This window comes from Neofelis nebulosa, chromosome 2, assembly GCF_028018385.1.
Source record: "Neofelis nebulosa isolate mNeoNeb1 chromosome 2, mNeoNeb1.pri, whole genome shotgun sequence".
Taxonomy (NCBI): domain Eukaryota; kingdom Metazoa; phylum Chordata; class Mammalia; order Carnivora; family Felidae; genus Neofelis; species Neofelis nebulosa.
This window is the reverse complement of record NC_080783.1, coordinates 203,248,989-203,270,460: the sequence shown is the minus strand read 5'-3', so window position 1 is coordinate 203,270,460 and position 21,472 is coordinate 203,248,989. Positions and strand designations below refer to the sequence as shown.

The following is a 21,472-nucleotide window of genomic DNA, read 5'->3' as shown; positions in this document are numbered from 1 at the left end:
GCAGAACCGAGTGACGAAATGACGCAAGAGCCATGATGTGTGTGAGGTCCACGGAGGCTGGGATGGGGACCTGCAGGGTTTCAGTGAGCTCTCTAGGGAGAGTGTAAAAGGTCACCACCTCAATGTAACCACCAACATGACATCAATCTGAGATGGAGTGGTCCTCTCTGTGCTCTGGGTTTTGTACCCTGGATCTGTGGAATGTGCTGGTTTTGTTGCAGCCCCACTTTCTACCCTGGCCCACCAACGTGTGAGAGGCGGAACCAGGTATCGCAATCCCACTGTGTATCCGGTTCAAACAGACATACCCTGCTTCCCCTGACCACCCCCCCGCCCCCCGCCTTCCCCTGGATTCTGCCTCCTCAGGGGACTGAACAGTGATTCCCCTTACACTCTCAACACTGGGCTCCTGGTTCTCCAAAGACAAGCCCGCTTCTTCCTGAGATGGGACCCAATGAGGGGATGCTTGGGCACTGGAAATGGGAACAGGCCAGGCCAGGTGTCTGGGCTCCTGCATCTAAGTGGATCACATGTTTGTCTCTGATGCTCACAGCTGGTTCCAGAGAGCTGACTCCTGCCAGTCAAACTCATGAGGGATTGAAACATCCGAATTAGAATTTTACATTTAATCTAGGCATAACTTGTGGGATTTGGGTTGGGGGGACTATTCATCTCCAGTGACCAACATATATGCACCTGTTACCCAGAGCAGTCTTTTACTTTCAATGGAAAGAAATTTACATGCCGAGGGTATTTAAATATCAGGGGAGGGTCTGCTGTCAGTGGCCTGCCCGAGGTAGAAGGATGTCTGAGCCTCAGTGGCCCATCCTAGCAGGCCTCAGGGAAGAAGCAAGATTTACGAGGTGAGAGCCCGCCTGGGCCGCTTCTTCCATCAGTAAAGGCCTCCCTGCAGTATTTTCTGTCTCGTCAACGCTGCATTTCATTTTAAATTGCAGCTGAAAGCAGATATTTTCCCTCTTGCCTATTACACCTCTTAATTTGTCTCTCCCTCTGCTGTTATTTGTCTCTATAAAGTGTTTTGCATGAAAGACCCACACAGCACAATGTTGCTTTGCCCTGGGTTGGGTTTAACAGGAAGGAAAGCACAGAGAGACTCAAGTCCAAGGAGGAAGGTGTGAGGGCCCTCGGGTCGAGACACACGTGTCTGGGAATATATGCCTGGCAGCGTGTACAGGTGCATGGTTTGGGGCCTGTCTGCTGTGAGTCAGTGGATATGTGTGTGCACACGTCAATATTATTACTAATATGTATGGATGTCTACCTTTGCTCTGGTATAATCACTTGGTATTCATACCCAAATTAAATGTGTGCTTCTGTGCAAATACTCACAGGCAATCCCTGAGTGCATATGTATTTATGCGTAGGAGCACACATGTGCACATAAACACACGCAGGCATCTAGGTTCGCATGTCACATGATATGTGTGGTCTCTACGCACGACCAGGGTTCTCCTCTGCTCTCCCATCGCATGTCTCCCTCCCCCAGCTAGGGGCCCCCGCTCTTGGGGCTCTGGGAAAAGGAAGGCAGAGCAGTGGTCTGCGGGGGGGCCAGTGGAACCGCTGCCTTAGGCTGGCCCCACCGCGGCCACAGCTCCCCGGCTTGGCCCCGGCCACCCCTTCCTCAGAGCCTGCCACAGCAGCACCACCAGGGCTCCTGCGGGAGCTCTGGGGACCCCTGGGCAGGCCCTCAGCTCCCTGTCAATCCTGGACTGGCACCGAGGGGCGAAAGCTGCTACCGAATGACGGCCAGAGCCCTTCAGCCTGGCCGGGTCTCCGGCCCCCACCCGCAGACCAACAACAGGAGCGGCGCGGGCGGGGGCGGCAAGGGGGGGGGAGGTCTCGGTCACCCCCAGTCCAGCGAACGCTGGCCACTAACCAATGGGCGACTGCAGCCCAGCGGGGATCCCTCCGAGGCAGCCAATGACCTCGCTCCGCTCTCCACCCCCGCCCGCGCCAACTCCGCGCAGCTGGACCATTGGTGCTGGTGGGATGGGGGGAGTGTGCGCGGCGCTGGCCACTTGAGGGAGGGGGCGTGGCCTGGAGTCCCTTCGCCTCTCCCCACCCGCGCTCAGGCCCCGCGCTCCCTACCCCCAGACGCGAGGCCATTGGCCTGGCTGCGGCGCCGCGGCGGAGGTGGACCGCGGGGCGCGCGCAGTGGGCGTGGCCCGAGGGCGTGGCCCGGAGGGAGGCGGGGCCGCGGGCGCTGTCTCAGTGAAAGCCCGAGCTGCGGCGGCGGCGGCGGCGGCGGCGGCGGAGGCGTCCGGGCGGGTGTGCGCGCGTGTGGGGCGCAGGCTCGGCGGCGGCGGCGGCGGCGGCGGCACAGCCTGCGGGGGCAGCGGCCCGTCTGGAGCGGCCGCTGCGAGGACGCCAGCTGCAGCGGGAGAGGTGCAACCGGGGCTGCGCGCTCCGCGGGGCCGGCGGGGGCCGGGAACAGGTGATCCCAGCGGGTCGCCGAGCCCCAGCGAGTTGGCGGGGCGGGAGTCCGCACTCCCGGGCGCAGCTGCAGCCGCCCCGCCGCGGCTGGTCGCGGACGGCGGACTGCGCCCGGCGCCGGACCGCGCGGCTCGGGCGTCCCTCTGCTCCCGGGGGCCCAGGAAGCCCCCTGCCCTGGGGGCTCAGAAGTGCCCGCTCCCGCTGCCCGGCGTCCGCTCCGCGGCGGAGCAAAGTTGTGGACGTGTCCCGATAGCCGAGCCGGGAGCTGTCACGACCCGGCCGGGTCGGCGCGCTCTCTCCTCGGCGCTGACACGCCAGCCCCGCCACCGCCTCGCCCCCTGAGCCGGCCCCTTCTGGAAACTGCTTCTGAGGCTGAAACTTTGGGCCGAGGGGCTGCGGGCGGCGCGGCGCGGGGACGAGGCCTGCGGGCGCCCCTCCGCGCGGACAGCCTGGGCGCCGAGGACGGCATGTGACGGCCCCGGCGGCGGCCGCAGCGCGGGAAGGAGCGGGCCCCGCGGGCTCCGGCCGCTGCGAGGAGGGGCTCCGCGGCGGCCGGAGCGAAGGCTGTGGCGCGCGGCCGACCCCTGCGGGCCCGGGCCCCGAGCCGTGCCGCCCGGCGCGCCCGGGCCCCGCCGAGGCCCTTGCGCCCCCGCCTCGGCGCGGGGGGACGCGCCCCAAAACTCCTTGAACTTCAGGGGCGGCCCCCGAAGCGGCGAAACTCTCAGGGACCCCCACCCCGGGCGGCTCCCCTCGACGACCTCCCCGCGCCAAACCCCCTGCCGGCCAGTGCCTGCCCTCCGAGGGCCTCGGGGTGGGGGGGCCCGGCCGGAGCTAACCGGCCCCAGCCCCGCTCCAGGCCACGATGCTCATGAGGAAAGTGCCCGTCTTCGTCCCGGCCTCCCCGTGGGGGCTGCGGCTGCCGCAGAAGTTCCTCTTCCTTCTCTTCCTCTCGGGCCTCGTCACCCTGTGCTTCGGGGCGCTCTTCCTGCTGCCCAACTCCTCTCGCCTCAAGCGCCTCTTCCTGGCCCCCCGGACCCAGCAGCCCGGCCTGGAGGTGGTGGCCGAAGTCGCCGGCCACCCTCTGGCCCGCGAGCAGGAGTCGCCTCCCAACCCGGCCCCCGCCGTGCCAGCCCCGGGTGAGGACGACGCCAGCAGCCAAGCCAATGCCCGGCGCCGGAAAGGGTGGCTGCGGCGCACCCACCCCACCGGGACGCGCGAAATGGCCACGGCGGCCCGGAGCAGCGGCAGCGCGGCCCTCAGACCCCAGGAGCCGAGCATTCCGTTTAGCTTTGACTTCCACGCGTTCCAGAGCCGCCTCCTCCACCCGGTCCTGGGGACTAGGGCGGATGAGAGTAAGGAGCCCCAGAGCCTAGTTCGAGCCCAGCGGGAGAAAATCAAGGAGGTAAGGACTCCCCTTCTTCGGAAAAGGAAGACTCTCTGTGCTTCCCTCCGTTTCCCCTGGCCCCAGTCACTTCTGGTCCCTGGACCACTCACTACTTTAGGCCCTCCTGGCACACTGCACCGTCCTCTCTCCTCCCAAACTTTCCACTTTCTCCTTAGTGGGCACTTTCCCACTGCTGGGTTCAGTTCATCATCCCCATCCCTGACAGTAGCTGAACCGCTGGACTGACTCTGCCCTACTCCCGGACTCTGGTCCTTCCGGTCAAGTCCCCAGCCCAGGTGGGCTCTGTCCCTTTGTGGAGTTGCTAGTTAGGTTCGTTAATGGACACCCTCTCTGCTTGCACAGGGCCAAGAGACACCTTCTTTCTCACTGTGTGTCCGTAAGTCCTGACTTTCCCTAAACCCCTGTAGGATCTGCTACCTGGAAATCCAGGATTTGGGGGTGTATTTGGTGTCCTGAAAGTATTTTGTAATCAAGCCGGAAAGTGTTGTGGATTCTTGCTAACTATTTCTGTTGAGCTTGGGAACAGTTGTACATAATAGCATGTGATGCAGGAAGGAATGATCAATAGGGTGGTGGTAATGTTACAGAAGCTCTGAGGTGATTGGCCTAATGAAGCGGGTCTTGGACTTGTTCCCTGTAGGGATTGTGGGAGGGAGGGGTTTAGAAGGATCACTTTGAGTGTGTCTTGGTCTCAGCTTAAGAAACCAAAAGCAAACGGCAGCCTCGCGGTGGCTTGAAGATTGTTGCCAAGCCGCCACTGGTAACTAAATACTCAGCTGTACCACTGTTACAGCTGCCTGCCTGAGGTTTTTGCCCAGCAATGCAGAGGGGCCTGCAGTGACACCCCCAGGCCACGAGGGGGCTATGGGCAAGCAGTGGGCCAGGGTCTCCTCCCTAGAAATGAGAGGATGCTTCCCCCACACCCCCGCCTTGGCCCTCCCCATGCCATGGATGGACCCTGAAGGAAAGGACTGTTTCTGTCTGGACTTTTTGTTTGCTGCAAAGGAGTCAGCAGGTCTGATTTCCAGGGGGAGCCAGCAGCAAGGGTCAGGACCTGCCCTGCCGGGATCTGCTCAGAGCCAGTGGAGAGCTTAGCTGTCCCTTTCTCCGTGTCTGGACTGTCCTCCATCCCAGTGTCCACCTCTCCCACACTTCTTACCTCTGTTGGTACTCGGCCCTTCCAAGATAAGCCCCGTTTGGAGACTATCTTAACTAGCAGTCACAGGACATTTTATGACGTCAAGATAGAAAGCCACAAAGATGAGTCCTTGGTGTGTGTGTGTGTGTGTGTGTGTGCGCGCGCGTGCGTGCGCGCTCTCAGTTTTCAAATTCTTGTTGAAATCTCAAATGTTAATTGAAGGCTGGAACTTGCAGGAGCTAAGGAAGGGACATCATTTCCCCCTTTTTGGTTAAGAACTGTGCCGTTGACTACTTACGTGAACCACCGGCAGCTCCCTTTCTTGAAGCCAGCTCTGAGCACATTAGCCCTTTCTGCCTTTTTACACCTCCCTGGAGAGCAGTAACTCCCAGTGACATTACATATAAACTACACGCATGCAGTTTTTCGTGGGGGTGTCCCGTGCTGCCATCAGATTTTCAGAAGCCTCCCCCAAAGAATGAAGAACTAACTGCTGTCCTCATCAGAAGAGGTGCTTTCTGCATTTGCATCTAGATATGTGTCCTATTTCTGAAAGCCTGGGGCCGGGAGCCGTGGTAGGAAGGGGGTGCTGGCTAGTGGGGACTTGGTTCTGCCCCTCTACATACAGAGACAGCTTCCCTTGCCGGCAGAGGCTGCAGGCTGCAGCAGCTGGGGGGTGGTGGGAGGTGTGGAGACTCTGCTCTGCAGGTGGGTGTAAAATAACATGATGGGCGAAGGGTTGTGTTGGTTGCCAGATGTCTGGATCGTTCAGACTGGCATCTCTGAGCACCCCTGATAGCAGCTGGAGGCCCGCTTGCATTACCTGCAGTTGGTGTTCAGTGAGCCCTCTCTTACTCTCCTGAAGACCTTAAGCTCCTCAGAACAGAGGAGGCTGAACCAGATATACTAGAATATGTTGAAGCCTGCTGTCTCTTCAGGCTTCTTGAGTTTGGACCCCCGCCCCTCCCAACAACCTGGAAAATGTGGGGCCGAGTCTTTGGGTTAGCTGTTAACACAGAGCTACCTTCCCCGGTGTCCTGCCTGATAGGGAATGCATAGGACTATGGCTGGAGGATGTCTTTATTTCCTTCTCATTTAAATTTCTATCTGTGCCGTGCCCAGGGGTAGATCATTTTAGAAAGGTGCCTGTTTTCGTAAGAGGGACTGGTGCTTCCCTCTCTGGCTTGTTTATTTCCAGACATGGATTGATTAGACCCCAGGAGCAGAGGGGGAGCTAGTATCAGATAAAAAGGGCTCTGTTCTTATAAGACGAGGTTTTTAAAGTGAAAGTAAACGTCAAGAGAGACACAGAGAGGGTGATAAATGAGAGTGAATGAAGACTGGACACCCAGGCTCTAGATCAATGAAGTATATTTATAAACTACTGCTTTGAGAGATGAACATGGCCATGGGGTCTGTGCTGATAAGATGGGTTGAAGCCACATGTTCTGGGTGTGTACGTACATCAGGAAACAATCTGTCCATAGAGCCAACTATTTTTCTTCACTCTGCAGCCATGGAACCTTGCAGGAGGCAATGTGGTGGAAAGGGGAGAACCAGAGAATGTGAGTGACAGTTCGACTGTCAACATCTGACTTTGGGCAAGCTACCTGCTCTCATTCCTGGACCTTATTTTTCCTTCTGTAAAATGGAGTGAGGGAGTGTCGCATACACCCTTGCTTCCAGACGTAGTCCCTAAGTAGACTGCCGGTCTGGTCAGGGACTCCTTAGCAGTTGGGCTTCTCCCAGCTCTGTTTGCAATGTGCTAGTTAGTTCCATGAGGTGACAATGGCGTGCCGTTGTTGACGATTGTGGTGGTATTCACTGTTGCATCCTTGGCACTTAGTCAAGAATAGATAAAGCAAGCTCCGTCGCTGGGCTCGATCTCACGACCTATCAGATCGTGACAGCCCAAATCAAGAGTTGGACACCCCAGCGCCCCCAGATGGGACTTTAGAGATGGGATTGAACAGTGACAACTCCTCAGCCTGGGATCATGAAGAGTAAAGGAGTTGGCGAGAATGTAAAACAGCTTGCTAGCAGCCTTCTCTTCCAGATCTGAAGATGATCTAGGAAATTATTGTCATAATCATTAATTATAGGGGAGCTTTGCCATTGGTGGATTCCTTACAGATTCGAGTTCAACAGATTTTCTCACTCATTACAAGCGCTGGGGGGATGTGTAGCTTGTCAGGGTTACATCTCAGTGAAAGGGTTCACACTCTCCTGGGTCCTGCTGCTGATGGTTGGTTGCCAATCTGGGGAACCTCAGTTGTCCCTTCCAGTTTAGGGGGCTTTTGTTAAAGGGAACTGGGAAGTCTGAGACAGTAGAATGGAGCTTCCCCTGGTCCATAGGCAGAACATGGGTTGAATTTCATCCCCATCCTCTCTGTCCAGTCCCCTTATGCACCACCGAATGTGGTGGTCCTGCTAAGAATCCAGCCTGGGTTCAAGACCTAGTCATGCCATCAACTCTGACCTCAAAGAAAAACTCCTGTCTATCGCTGGACCTGTTTTCCTGGTAAAACAAAGGGACTGGCATTTAAGGGACCCTTGTCTTTCCCTCACTCCCACCTGTTTACTGTTTTGTTTATGGATCTGCCCAAGCACCTAGAATAGGGTCTGACACCTAGTTGGAACTCGTTACTTAAATGAGTGGCTACAGCAGAGATCTATAAACTAACAGTTAAAGTTGCTGGTGGCAAAAGTTGGGTCTTCCTCCTGAGGGTACCTGCAATTCTAAGAGTGTCAGCGTAGGGGCCATGGCAAGGCTGGGGACTTAGCAGCTCCGTGACCCAAGAGGCCTTTTAGAAGTTGCAGTAATTTTCCAAGTGCAAGTAGTCTACCTTGAAGAGAGTGGGGAGGTGGCAGCCACGAATAAAGTCTTTTCATGGCTGGATAGCAGGCATCTGGAGGATGCCCGAGTTGCCCTGGAGTGCCTGAAACTTGGCAGGGAGGGCCCCAGCTCTTGCTTTCTATGCCTGCTGCGTTAAGCCTCCAGGATATCGCTGGTTATGATATGTGACTATGTCTGAATAAGTCATCTTGGCAAATGATCTTTGCTTGCCGTTAATGGGCTGGTTCGTTAGTCATGTGTGGTTTCCCTGTATATCTGATTTATCACCACTAGGGCCATGGAGGGGTAGGAAAATTAAAGGGCTTTGTGTTCTTTGTAGCATGTGAATCTGAGCCTGTGAGATGTTCAGGGTAATTAATATTAGGAACACTCTTTCCTTTGAAGAGCTCTGTTTAAGTTGCAGATTCATTGAAGATCTTTTCTTCTCCCTGTCCTTCAGTTTCACTCTTGTCCTGCTCTATGATACATTTCATGTAGATAGGAAGTCTGGTCCATAGTAACTGGACAGGTCCTTTGGGAGACCCTTACATCCTAAGCCCAGCCATGCCTCATCCTTCTTCCTTGGAATGGAGTACTATGTGTAAAGCTTAGACCTTGTCCCCACCAGGTGGACAACTTCACACCCACAGGTCAGCTGGATCTCTTATTTCGCATTGCACTATCATTTGGGGGAATGAGGTGCAGACATTTCAGGAGCAGTTGTTTGTTGGGACTCACATCCTTACCTCTGTCGTTAGTGTTAGGTCTAGAAACAATGACTTTTAAAAGTCAGCTGTGTAGTTCACACTGTAGTTAGCAGAGGGGTAAGAATATAGATTCCCCTGCGGTTTTTGGAGTGACTGATTTACATCCAAGCTCAAGAAATGCTTTTTCTCTAGCTTTCCCTGAAGACTGATCCATTACTCTACCAAAAATAAATATTGTGATATATATCAGGCATACTTTGCTCAAAGGGACTTACATCTTTTCTCTTACTGAAGAAAATAAATCAGGCTCACAAATTGGAAAGGAATTCCATTCAGGGAAGCGGTTTCATAATCTCGGTGGGCAACCAGTCCTGTGGGTACCGCCTCTGGCCTTCCTGTATCCCGGGTTGAGTCTGTGTTACACAAAGGGAGGTGGTGGGAGAGCTTTAGGGACTACTCTCCCTGCCTTGTTTTCATTGGCCAGGTCAGGAAAGCCTTAGCAAGGGAATGATGGACATGATTCAGGAGAGTAGCTGCCTCAGGTGAATTCATGGGTATTTATTACATTACTTTAAAAGAGGAACCGTGCATGGAGCAGGGACGAGTGTCTTTGATCCAAGATGATGATGATGATGATTCCAGTTCTCTACACCTGTGGTCCAGAAAGACCAGGCTCATTCAGACAGTAAGCCCTGGTTCTTGACTTCCAACTACCCCAGGGCCAGGGCCTCACAGGCAAGTGTTTGCATGATTTGGGGAAACAAAACAAGACTTTCTTAGCTCTGCATCGTCATGGCAGATGATGACAAGACATCAAATTGAAGACTCCTCAAAAGAATTCTTTTTTTTTTTTTTTTTTTTGAATTTTTTTTTTTATTTTTGAGACAGAGAGAGATAGAGCATGAATGGGGGAGGGGCAGAGAGAGAGGGAGACACAGAATCCGAAGCCGGCTCCAGGCTCTGAGCCGTCAGCCCAGAGCCCGACGCGGGGCTCGAACTCACGGACCGCGAGATCGTGACCTGAGCCGAAGTCGGCCGCTCAACCGACCGAGCCACCCAGGCGCCCCAAGAATTCTGAGGACCCTAGGGCCTAAGTCCCTCTTCTTTACCCCCACTTGGCTCTGGAGGCTAGTTAATAGCCAAAACAGCATAGTTTTGGTTCTCTTATTTATTACACTTTTAAAAAAATATTTATTTATTTTTGAGAGAGAGAGAGAGAGAGAGAGAGAGAGAGCATGAGTGGGGAAGAGCAGAGAGAGAGGGAGACACAGAATCTGAAGAAGGAATCTGAAGCTCTGAGCTGTCAGCACAGAGCCCGATGCGGGGCTTGAACTTGTGAACATGAGATCATGACCTGAGCCGAAATTGGAAGCTTAACTGACTGAGCCACCCAAGCACCCCTATTTTTAATTTTTTAAAGTAGGCTCCACACAGAGTGTGGGGCTTGAACTCAGGACTCTGAGATCAAGAATAACATACTCTACCAACTGAGCCAGCCAGGTGCCCCAATTTGGGTTCTTTTATTTAAAAAAAAATTTTTTTTACATTTATTTATTTTTGATAGGCAGAGAGAGACAGAGCACAAGTGGGGGAGGGGCAGGGAGAGAAGGAGACACAGAATCCGAAGCAGGTTCCAGCTCCGAGCTGTCAGCACAGAGTCCGATGTGGGACCCGAGCTCACAAACTGAGAGATCATGACCTGAGCCGAAGTCGAACGCTCAACCGACCGAGCCACCCAGGCACCCCCAATTTTGGTTCTTTTAAATGCAGAGTCGATGTGGCTGAGATCACTACAAGTCAGACCTCCACCGCCAAAGAGAGCAGAAACCATGGAGACCACAGCTATAGGCTTCAGGCTCAGTATGTGTGGTGGCCCAGGCGTAGGTGTTTTCTTCCCTGAAAAGGCTGTTTTCTAAGATTTGGGTTGAGAGCTCCCCAAACTTGGCAGGCAGGCAGGCAGGCAGAACAGCTCTTACTCACAAGGAGGCCTGAGTATGTCTCTTAACTCCGCCTTTTCATTAATTAAAGGCCAAGACCAGGGCAGTTGTCCATCTGTATTAGTGCAGAACCGCTAGTGGTAACTTTACAGAAGGAACTTTGGCAGACTGATTAGCGTTCTTTTTAATCGATGAGCAATAATTGTGCTTTTATCTGGCATGCTCGGGGTATCGCCTGCTCCACAGGTGAAACTTACAGGCAAACAGTGTTCACTAAATAACAACCATTTTCAGTGGTTGAATAATAGATTTCTCCCCGCTCCTCCACCTCTGTCATGACTTGGTGGTCCAGAAAATCGACTGTGCAATACAGCATGTTCTGTAGGGCCTGCTGAGTTGTATAGGTGTCTTTTGGCCTCTCAGTGCCTCTCCCTGTGTTTTTGTCCCTTTTTTTTTTTTAACAACAACCCTGTGATGCAGGTACTACCTATTTATTTAAATGTAGTTTACATATAGCAAAATGCACAGATCTTAAATATACAGTTTGCTGAATTTTGACAAATGCAGAAAACCGCGTAAAGCACCCATGAAGGTGTGGAACATTCCCATCGCCTCAGAAAGGTCCCTCTGTTCCTTCCCAGGCAATCCCCCATCACCCACCTCCCATCTCCTATTTCAGCGTGTCACAAGAGATTTGCCTGTCCTGGAACTTGAAATAAATGGAGTAATATAACATATGCCCTTTTGTGCAGGGCTTCCTTCACCAAGGATGTTTCTGAAATTCATCCCTGAACATATTCCATACTTCATTCCTTTTTATTGTTGAGATATGTTTTCTCGCATGAATATACTGCAGTTTGTTTATCCATCACCCGTTGTTGGACTTTTTGGTTGTTTCCAGTGTTTGGCTATTATGAATAAAGCTGCTGTGAATATTATATGTACAGGCTTTGTATAGGCATCGTTCCATTCCTTTTGTGTCAATACTTGGGAGTAGAATTGCTGGTTCATAGAGTAGACATATGTTTAACTTTATAGGAAAACTGGAGATATTCTCCCTAAGTAGTTAAGGCCATTTTATACTTCTGTCAGCAGTGTGTGAAAATTCTGCATCTTTGTCAACACTTGCTATTGTTCACCTTTTTAAGTTTAGCCATTCTATGTGATGTGTAGTAATATTTCATTGTAGTTTTAATTCTTGATTCCTTGTTAACTATCAGTATTGAACATCTTTTCATGTGTTTACTATTTATGTATCATCCTATAAGTGTCTATTCAAATCTTATGCCCTTTTTTAAATTAAAAAATTGGGCTGTTTATCATCTTATTGGATATAGAAATACTTTATATATTCTGGATATAAGTCCTTTGTCAGATATACATACTATAAATATTCACTCCCAGTCTATTATAAATATTAGCTCCCAAGGGTGCCTGCGTGGCTCAGTCGGTTTAGCATCCGACTTCAGCTCAGGTCATGATGTCACGGCTCGTGGGTTCGAGCCCTGCATCAGGCTCTGTGCTGACAGCTCAGCGCCTGGAGTCTGCTTCAGATTCTGTGCGTGTGTGTGTGTGTCTCTCTCTGCACCTCCCCAGCTCACGCTCTCTCACTCTCAAAAATAACTAAACATACATACATACATATTAGCTCCCAGAATATTTCATTTTCTTAGTGATCATTCAAAGAGAAGTTTTTTTAAATGTTTATTCACTATTTGACACACACACACTTGCGTGCGCGTGCACACACACACACACACACGCACAGTGCAAGTGGTGGAGGGGCAGAGAGAGAGGGAGACACAGAATCTGAGCAGGCTCCAGGCTCCGAGCTGTCAGCACAGAGCCCGACACGGGGCTTGAACTCACAGACCATGAGATCATGACCTGAGCTGAAGTTGGAAGCTCAACTGACTGAGCCACCCAGGTGCTCCAAAGAACAGAAGTTTTAAATTTTGATGAAGTCAGTGTATCACTATTTTCTTTTATGGTTAGTGTTTTCTGTGTCTACTTAGAAAAAAAAAACAAAACAAAACCAAAAAGCCTTTCCCTTCCCCATGGTCATGAAAATAGTCTCCTTTTAATTCCAGAAGCGTGATCATTTTAGTTTTTACTTTTAGGTCTCCTGTCTACTTCTAACTAATTTTTGTATGCGTTATGAGGTAGGAGTTGAGAGTCATTATTTTACTTTTAGATGTCCAGTTGTTTACCACTTTTTGTTGAAAAGTCTCTCCTTTCCTCATTGAATTGCTTTGAATCCATGGTAGATTAATCGACCATATATACATGGTTCTGTTTCTGGACTCTTCTGTTCTACTGATTTATGTTTATGCTAATTCATACTATCTTGATGCTGTAGCTTTATAATAAGTCTTAAAAGCAGGCCCTCTATCTTTGAGCTTCCTTTTCAAAATTGCTTTGGTTATTGTAGATCCTTTGCATTTCTGCAAACATTTGAGAATGAGCTTGTCAGTTTCTGCGAAAAGTCCTGCTGGCAGTGTGACTGGGTTTGCTTTGAATCTGTGAGTCAAATTGGGGAGAACCGATATCTTAACAATATTGGGTCTTTGATCCATGAATGTGGTATCTCTCTCCGTTTATTTAGATTTTCTTTCTCTCAACGATGGTTTGTACTTTTTGATGTAGAGGACGTGAACGTCTTTTAGTATAACAGCCATTTGCTACTGTAAATAGTAATCTTTAAATTTTTAATTTTAAATTTTTGTTGCTAGTACACAGAAATACAATAGATTTTTGTATATTGATTTTGTGTCATGTGACCTTATTGAGTTCATTTATTAAATTTGTTCTTTGTAGATTCTTTAGGATCTGTTAGGTATACAATCATGTTGCCTATGAGTCAAGACGGTTTTACCTCTTCCTTTCCAATGTTTTATGCCTTTTATTTCTTTTTCTTTCTTCATTGCACTGGCTAAGACAGATTCTGGTTCAATGTGAGATAGAAGTGGTGAGAACTGACCTCTTTGCTTTGCTCTTGATCTCAAGGGAGAAGCATTCAGTCTTTTACATTAAGTATGATGTTAGGTATAGGTGTTGGTAGATGCCTTTTATCTACCAACCGTTGAAGTTACCGTAACGTTCCTAGTTTGAATTTTGTCAAATACTTTTTCTGCGTCTCTGGAGATGGTCATATTTTCTCTTTAATTCTGTTAATATGGTAAGTCATATTGATTTTATCCTTTAAAAAAAAATTTTTTTTTGAGAGAGAGAGTGTGCAAATGGGGGAAGAGCGGGGTGGGGGGGGTGGGCGGGAACAGAGGACCTAAAGTAGGCTTTGCAGGGCTCTGACAGGCAGACAGGCTGACAGCAGCTAGTCTGATGTGGGGCTCAAACTCATGAACTGAGAGATCATGACCTGAGCCGAAGTCTGATGGTCAACCAACTGAGCCACCCAGGTGCCCCCAAATCATATTGATTTTAAAAGAATGGTAAATTTACATTTGCTTTTCAAGTATTTTGTTAAGAATTTTTGCATCTGTGTTCATGAGGCATATTGCTCTATAGTTTTCCTGTAAGGGCTTTGTCTGGTTTTTGGTACAGCATTATGTTACTTCATAAAATGAGCTGAAAAATGTTCTCATATTTTCTGCACAAGTTTGTGGGACACTAATATTAGGTCTTCCTTAAATGTTTGATAGAATTTACCATTTACCACCACCAAAGCCATCCAGGCCTACAGGGGTGTGTGTGTGTGTGTGTGTGTGTGTGTGTGTGTGTGTGTGAGAGAGAGAGAGAGAGAGAGAGAGAGAGGTTTTAAATGATCATTTCAATTACTTTAACAGATATAAGGCTATTCAGAATTTGTCTCGTCAGTTTTGTCAGTTTTGCTTTCAACAAATTTGTCTATTTCATCCAAATTATAGAATTTATTAGAATAAAGTTGTTCCCAAGATTCTCATTTTCCTTTTAATATTTGTAGGACCTGTAGTGGTGCTCCCTCTTTCATTTTCCATATTGGTAATTGCTTTCTTTGTTGCATTCTTTAAAAATAGTGTAGCTAGGGGGCGCGTGGGTGGCTCAGTCGGTTGAGTGTCTGACTTCAGCTCAGGTCATGATCTCGCAGTCTGTGAGTTCGAGCCCCTCATCAGGCTCTGTGCTGACAGCTCAGAGCCTGGAGCCTGCTTCGGATTCTGTGTCTCCCTCTCTCTCTGCCCCTCCCCCGCTCATGTTCTGTCTCTCTCTCTCTCTCAAAAATAAAATAAAAACACTAAAAAAAATTTTGAAAAAATAGTGTAGCTAGTAGTTCATCAATTTTACTGATCTTTGGAACCAACTTTTGATCTTTTTAAAAACATTTTTTTAATGTTTATTTATTTTTAAGAGAGACAGAGCATGAAGGGGGTGCGCAGAGAAAGGGAGAAGCAGAACTTGAAGCAGGCTCCAGGCTCCGAGCACAGAGCCTGACATGGGGCTCAAACTCACAAACCATGAGATCATGACTTGAGCTGAAGTCGGACGCTTAACGGACTGAGCCACCCAGGCGCCCCGATATTTTTTTTTTATGTTTATTTATTTTTGAAGGAGAGAGAGACAGAGTGTGAGCAGGTGAGGATCAGAAGAGAGGGAGACACAGAATCTGATGCAGGCTCTAGGCTGTCAGCACAGAGCCTGATGCAGGGCTCGAACTCACGAACTGTGAGATCATGACCTGAGCTGAAGTCAGACGCTTAACTGACTAAGCCACCCAGGTGCCCCAACCCCTGATCTTTTTTTAAAAATACCTATTTTTTAAAAAAAATTTTTAATACTTATATTTGCCTCTGTTTCCTTCCTTCTGCTTATTTTGGGCTTCATTCACTATCTTCTTATCACTTCTTTATCTAGTCTGACAATCTGCTTGTGTTACCCTCTTTTTAGTTTTCATTCTCATGTCATATATTTTGCTTCTACATATATAGTTCATAACACATTAGTAATTTTTTTTGCTTCAAACGGTTTTCTTGAATAAATGAATAAATTGGAGTCTTTTTATTTATCCACATACTTACCATTTATAGTGTCCTTCATTCCTTCTTGCATGTCTGAGTTCTGGTACCACTTTCCCATCAGCCTGAAAAACAACTCTTAATATTTCTTGTAGTATAGGTTTGCTGGTCACAAATCCTTGTAGCTTATGTTTACCTGAAAATGTCTCTATTTTGCCTTCATTTTAAAAGGCTATTTTTGATGGGTATAAAATTTTATTTTTCTTTAACGAAAGACCCATTGTCTTGTAGCTTTCATTGTTTCTGATGAAAGGTTAGAGTATATTTCCCTGTGTATATTTCCCCTCTCTTGGTATGCTACTTTTGCCTTTCATTTTCAGCAATTCAACTGTGATATGCCTAGATGTGGATGTCATTGGTTATTTTCTTGGGGTTTGTTAAGTTTCTTATATCTGCAGATTGGTATTTTTTCATCAAGTTTGGAACAATTTTGGCTAATATTTCTTCAATATTTTTTTTCTGCCCCATTCCATCTCCTATTACTTTTCTTCTTCCTTCCTCCTCCTCCTCCTTTTTTAAAGTTTATTTATTTATTTTGAGAGAGAGTGTGTGCCCAGGGGAGGGGGCGGGAGAGAGAGAGAATCCAAAGGAGGCTCCGCACTGTCAGCATGGAGCCTGATGCAGGGCTTGAACCCACCAACTGTGAGATCATGACCTGAGCCAAAGTTGAGAATTGGAGGCTTAACTGACTGAGCCATCCAGGCACCCCCATTTAGAACTCCAGTTACATAGAAGTTAGATTGCTTGATACTTTTTTACAGATAACTGAATCTCTTCATTTTCTTTTCAGCCTTTTTGTGTTTTGATGTAGATAATTTATATTAACATATCTTCAAGTTCACCGAACTTTTCCATTGGTTGTTAAGCCCACCCAGCGAATTTTTTATTTCAAGGATTTTTAAATTTTATTTTTTTTACTTCTAGAATTTCCATCTGGACCTTTTCCATTGTTTCTGTTTCTCTGATATTTCCCATCTGTTCATTTATTATTTCCATAGTTTTCTTTAAATTCCAAGGGGTATTTATAATAGTTTTTCAAATGGTGTTTTTTGCTGTTTCCAAAATCTTTGTCATCATTGAGTCTGTACTTACTGACTGTTTTTATCTCCTGGTTATGGGTCACTTTTTTGTACATTTTCATATGTCTACTCATTTTTTAAAAGATTCTGTGCTAAACATTGTGAATCCTACCTTTTAAAGATCCTAGCTTTGGGGCGCCTGGGTGGTTCAGTCGGTTGAGCGCCTGACTTTCGCTCAGGTCATGATCTCGCAGTTCATGGGTTCGGGCCCCACGTCAGGCTCTGCGCTGACAGCTCGGAGCCCGGAGCCTGCTTTGAATTGATTCTGTGTCTCCCTTTCTCTCTGCCCCTCCCCTGCTCATGCTCTCTCTCTCTCTCTCTCTCTCTCTCGCTCACAAAAATAAACATTAAAAAAAAAAAAGATCCTAGCTTCATCTGCTTTTATGTGGTTTTTCTCCCCTCTTTCTGTTAAGCTGTCAGCTGTCACTTCTTGTAGTTGTCAGGATACCTGATCTGGCTGCTTTATTTTCTACTTTCCCAATTTTGTGATTTTCTAATCTGTACTTGGCCAAGAAACCATTCAATCTAGATTTGATAATTTAGCATCATATGTAAGTACAAATGAACACTTTGAGTAGGTTTCTAAACGCTCCTGAATCAATGACATGAACTTTATCAAGTATGTATTTTAGTGTAATTTAGATATTTAAAGATTCTTACTTATTTTTAGGAAATGGTACTGGGTACGTGAAATATAATTTTGTACTGAACCTACATCAAAGGGCTCCTAATTTTTGGTTGATGTGATTTTAAATTATTTGTGTGTTTTTTTTTTGTTTTTTTTTGTTTTTTTTGTTTTTTTGCTCATCTGTTTTTAGATGTTAGAAGAAATATTTGTTGGTATCTGTGATGTTCCAGCAGCATCTGTTAGTGTCACTTTCTTCCCAGGATTTTTTAACCTGTCAAATAATTTTTCTGGCCTCCTTACCTTAAGTCTATTTACTACTTTTTAAACTTTGGTTTGTAAATTCTTTCATTAAAAAAAAAAAGATGCTTATGTAGGCCAAATTGCTGAATTACTGATCAGAAGAAAGCTAAATACATGTGGCTCAGAATTTCCAAGGTGCGTTCTGTGAGATCTGATTATTTCCCCTTATTCAAGAAAGCTCAGTGTGGGGCGAAGATAGTATCTTATGGCAAAGGCTCTCTTTAACTTCATTTGTGTCCTTTGGAATGGGTGGGGTGTTGAATAAAAGGTATAAGTCACTTATTTAAGATCCTTCTCCCCCATTTTCACTCCTGGAATGAGCTTTTCAGAGATTAAGGCTAAACTTTGCCAAGTAGATGCTGATCTCCTGGGAAGACATTATAGAACCATTTTTGTTTTTTCTGTGCTTGTGTTCTTGACCTAAATCAGCAAATCTTCCTCCTTTCCAACTCTCCCAGAAGCCGTTCCCCAGGTCTACTGCATACCTTACAGAACTCTGGAGTAGTCTTAGTTTTTAATTATAAGAATCAATGGGGAAAGAAGACTTTAGTTTCTTGCTTTCAGGACTGGCCTAGAGAGCAGCCTCTAAAGTATGACCAATGTTGTTACTTTAGGGTATAAGGAAACCCTTTACAGGGAAACCTTAATGCTTAGACAGAAAAATAGCAGCTCAGTCTAGACACTTCTCTAGCCGTTTCAGATACAGGTCCTTTTGGATGTATAATTATGTAAGGGGCAGAGACTTCACACGGATGTACTTTCAGAGGTAGTATTGTGGAATAGCCTTCTTATAATCATGCTAGGAGGTCCATCTGGTTATTGATCCTTGAGTAGCTAAGAACGGTACCAGAGTAGTGTCAGTCCAGATGGGGCTGAGGGAGACAATGTTAGACATTTCCTGTGATTAGACACTGAATTAGATTAAAGCATAATAAGATTCTCTGTACTCTGAGTAAAGTGCTCTTAAACTTGGCACCAGAATTCCAGATTGTCAGCCCTGGTATTTGAAGTCGTCTTGTATGTTATAAAAAGGGTTTCTGGGGGCACCTGGGTGGCTCAGTTGGTTAAGCGGCCAACTTCGGCTCAGGTCACGATCTCACAGTTCGTGAGTTCGAGCCCCGCGTCGGGCTCTGTGCTGACAGCTCAGAGCCTGGAGCCTGTTTCAGATTCTGTGTCTCCCTCTCTCTGACCCTCCCCCGTTCATGCTCTGTCTCTCTCTGTCTCAAAAGTAAATATTTAAAAAAATTTAAAAAAAAAAGGGGGGGTTTCTGACTCTCTGGCCTCTGTACCACCCACTGGCATTTAAATCCCCAGGGTGAATCTGCAGGGCATCTGATTTGGAGGGGAGTGGGGGTTGGGCTGGGACAATGCCCACCTCCTCCTGGGGAGCTGAGATAAACACTCCTTGTGTGTGTGGTATTTTTAGTAGAGCCCTAGCATCCCATTAAGAGTTTAGCTGATCCCCACAACAGCCTGTGGCATACATGGATGGAATGGACTATAATCCCACTTTATAGCTGAGAGAATGAAGACACTGAAATGGCAGTGACCACCTCCAGGCCCTGCCAGATTAAACTGTGATACACTGATGTAAACCCACTCTTCTGACGCTTTGGTTGACATTCATTCTATTACCTCATTTAAGGCTCATGGGTAATAATTTAGAGGAAGAGCTTTCACTTTGGGATGGATTAGCGTAGAAATTGTCAGTCTTGGTAGGTATCAAAAGAACTGGTCTGTTGAATCTTCAGAACAGGGATTCTAGGGGTGCCTGGTTGGCTCAGTTGGTTAAGTGTCCAGCTTCAACTCAGGTCATGATCTCGCGGTTCATGAGTTCAAGCCCCGCGTCGGGCTCTGTGCTGACAGCTCAGAGCCTGGGGCCTGCTTCAGATTCTGTGTCTCCTTCTCCCTCTGCTCCTCCCCTGCTCACACTCTGTCTCTCTCTCCCTGTCTCTCAAAAATAAACATTAAAAAAAAAAGAACAGGGATTCTAACCTTTATTACCCCCTGGAACCCCATGGAGGATTTTCGTAAACATTGACACTTGAGTTTCTCCTCCAGAGAGTTTTGACTTAATTGGGTGCAGCCTGAGCATTGGGATTTTTAAAAACTTCCATGTGGTTCTAATGTGCAGCCATGCTTTAGAACGTACCTATGGCGGTTTTGTCTTCACGTAGGCTGTATCTCCTTCCTGGCTATATTTCCCTTTTATCCACTTATAGAAGAGTTGGGAAATTTTCTGTATTTATTCAGACTGAGACCAGGATCAGATAAGGAAAAAATGAGCTGGAGAAACGACTCGATTAAAACAGAGTTTTCTAGAGTTAAGAGCCTACGGGGCACCTGGGTGGCTCAGTCCGGTTAAGCGGCCGACTTCGGCTCAAGGTCATGATCTCGCAGTCTGTGAGTTCGAGCCCCGCGTCGGGCTCTGTGCTGACAGCTCAGAGCCTGGAGCCTGTTTCAGATTCTGTGTCTTCCTCTCTCTCTGACCCTCCCCCATTCATGCTCTGTCTCTCTCTGTCTCAAAAATAAATAAACGTTAAAAAAAAAAAAAAAAAGAGTTAAGAGCCTGTACTGTTAACGTGATCAAGGGAAGCCACGAATTTATTAAAACTTTTAAGAAAACGTGTTGAAAACACGAACTGTCTCTTGAGCCTCAGTTATGCCCTGAAGGCTATATGAGCTGAAGGAAAGGCAAAGATGAGTCTCTGGCTTTAAGGGATTTTATAGTGTGTTATTATCCTGTGTCTGAGTCACTTCCCACTGCATACAGGTACATAGAAGGAGGAAAACATTCGTTAGCTGCGTAATATTTGCCTGTCCCACCGAAATCCTTTCTGGAGGAAGCAGGTTAGGACATAAACATCTTAGGACATAAACATCTGGAATGAAAATATTTGCTTGTCCAGAAGATCTTCCAAAAGACCATCGCCCTCCTGCCTATGGCTGCTCCGCCGGTTTCCAGTTAACAGAGCAGCCTTTTCACATTGCTGTTTGGGCCTTAAAATCGAGTACCAGATGCTCAGGAGAAAAGGAGATGCTGAAGAAGTGAAAAGCTGAACCCAGCTCCCAGCGTGTACACAGCAGGCAGCCAGGTCTGCAGTTTCACACGGTCTCTGCCTTGCCAGGTGCTAACTGTGACTTAACCTGAGAATTGCTGTCCTGGGTTATTGGATCAACTCTACCCAGGCCACATCTGGTGGAAGCTTCAGGAAGTGAGAATAGCTACAGATCAGTGTGAGTGTCGTCCCCGTGGCTTAGTGACAAGTCCTCTTGAGAGCTCTGTTTCCATGCAGGAATCTTCAATCTGTCCCAGCTATTTCTAGCAAATTCTTTGGCTGCTGTGGCATCTAGAACAAGTCCTATTTGTCCCAAACTTATTTCATTCCGGCTCCAAGGGGTGGACATTTAGCGTAGGAGCGTTAATGGAGACTCAGACTTCAGAGAAGACATTTCCTTCTGTTGTTAAATCTTATATTAAACCGTGCTTACTCAGAGGCCTCTGGCTGCAGGAAGTGGTGACGAGGATGGAACTTGGCAGATGGCTGTGGCTGCGGCTTCATGGAGGCCTGTGTGGGGACATGATTGTTTGTATATTGGTTTTCATTTATGTATTGGTCTTATTTTCATCTTCCTGAGGTACCCAGATGCTATGGTGATAGATTGGTTGGAAACGACTCATTTGTCAGGGTTCCGTGGGGGACGTAGGTTTCCTTCTCTTGTGCAGTGGAGTCTAAAATGTTTAATTAGATGCTGAGGCATTTCTGCATGGGTCCATCTCTGCCAGGTCTCCTGGGTGAATGCCATTCCTGGCTTGGAGAGGGACTGGGCATTTCTGGGCCCGACCTCCCCTCCCCTCTGGATGCAATTCTCAGCCCTCCCTTTCTATTAGCTGCTGGGCTTCTCCCCCTATCGTTTTTGTTCTAGAAACTGCCTTTATGCGACTGCCGGAATTTGCAGAGCTGATCCATGTTGGAAATCT

General features: G+C 47.8%; 1 protein-coding gene across 2 annotated transcripts in view; it reads left to right on the top strand.

Annotated features, from left to right (window-relative positions):
• The first annotated feature begins 3,077 nt into the window (after positions 1-3,077).
• The window catches only part of MAN1C1 (mannosidase alpha class 1C member 1), a 141,724-nt gene continuing 123,329 nt past the window's right edge, over positions 3,078-21,472 (top strand). The window contains exon 1 of one of the 2 annotated variants that reach the window (XM_058718572.1): positions 3,078-3,856. In XM_058718572.1, the coding sequence (XP_058574555.1) occupies positions 3,317-3,856 (540 nt within the window). In that variant the 5' untranslated portion in view covers positions 3,078-3,316. The remainder of the gene's footprint in view (positions 3,857-21,472) is intronic. The other variant, XM_058718571.1, reaches the window with a different exon arrangement.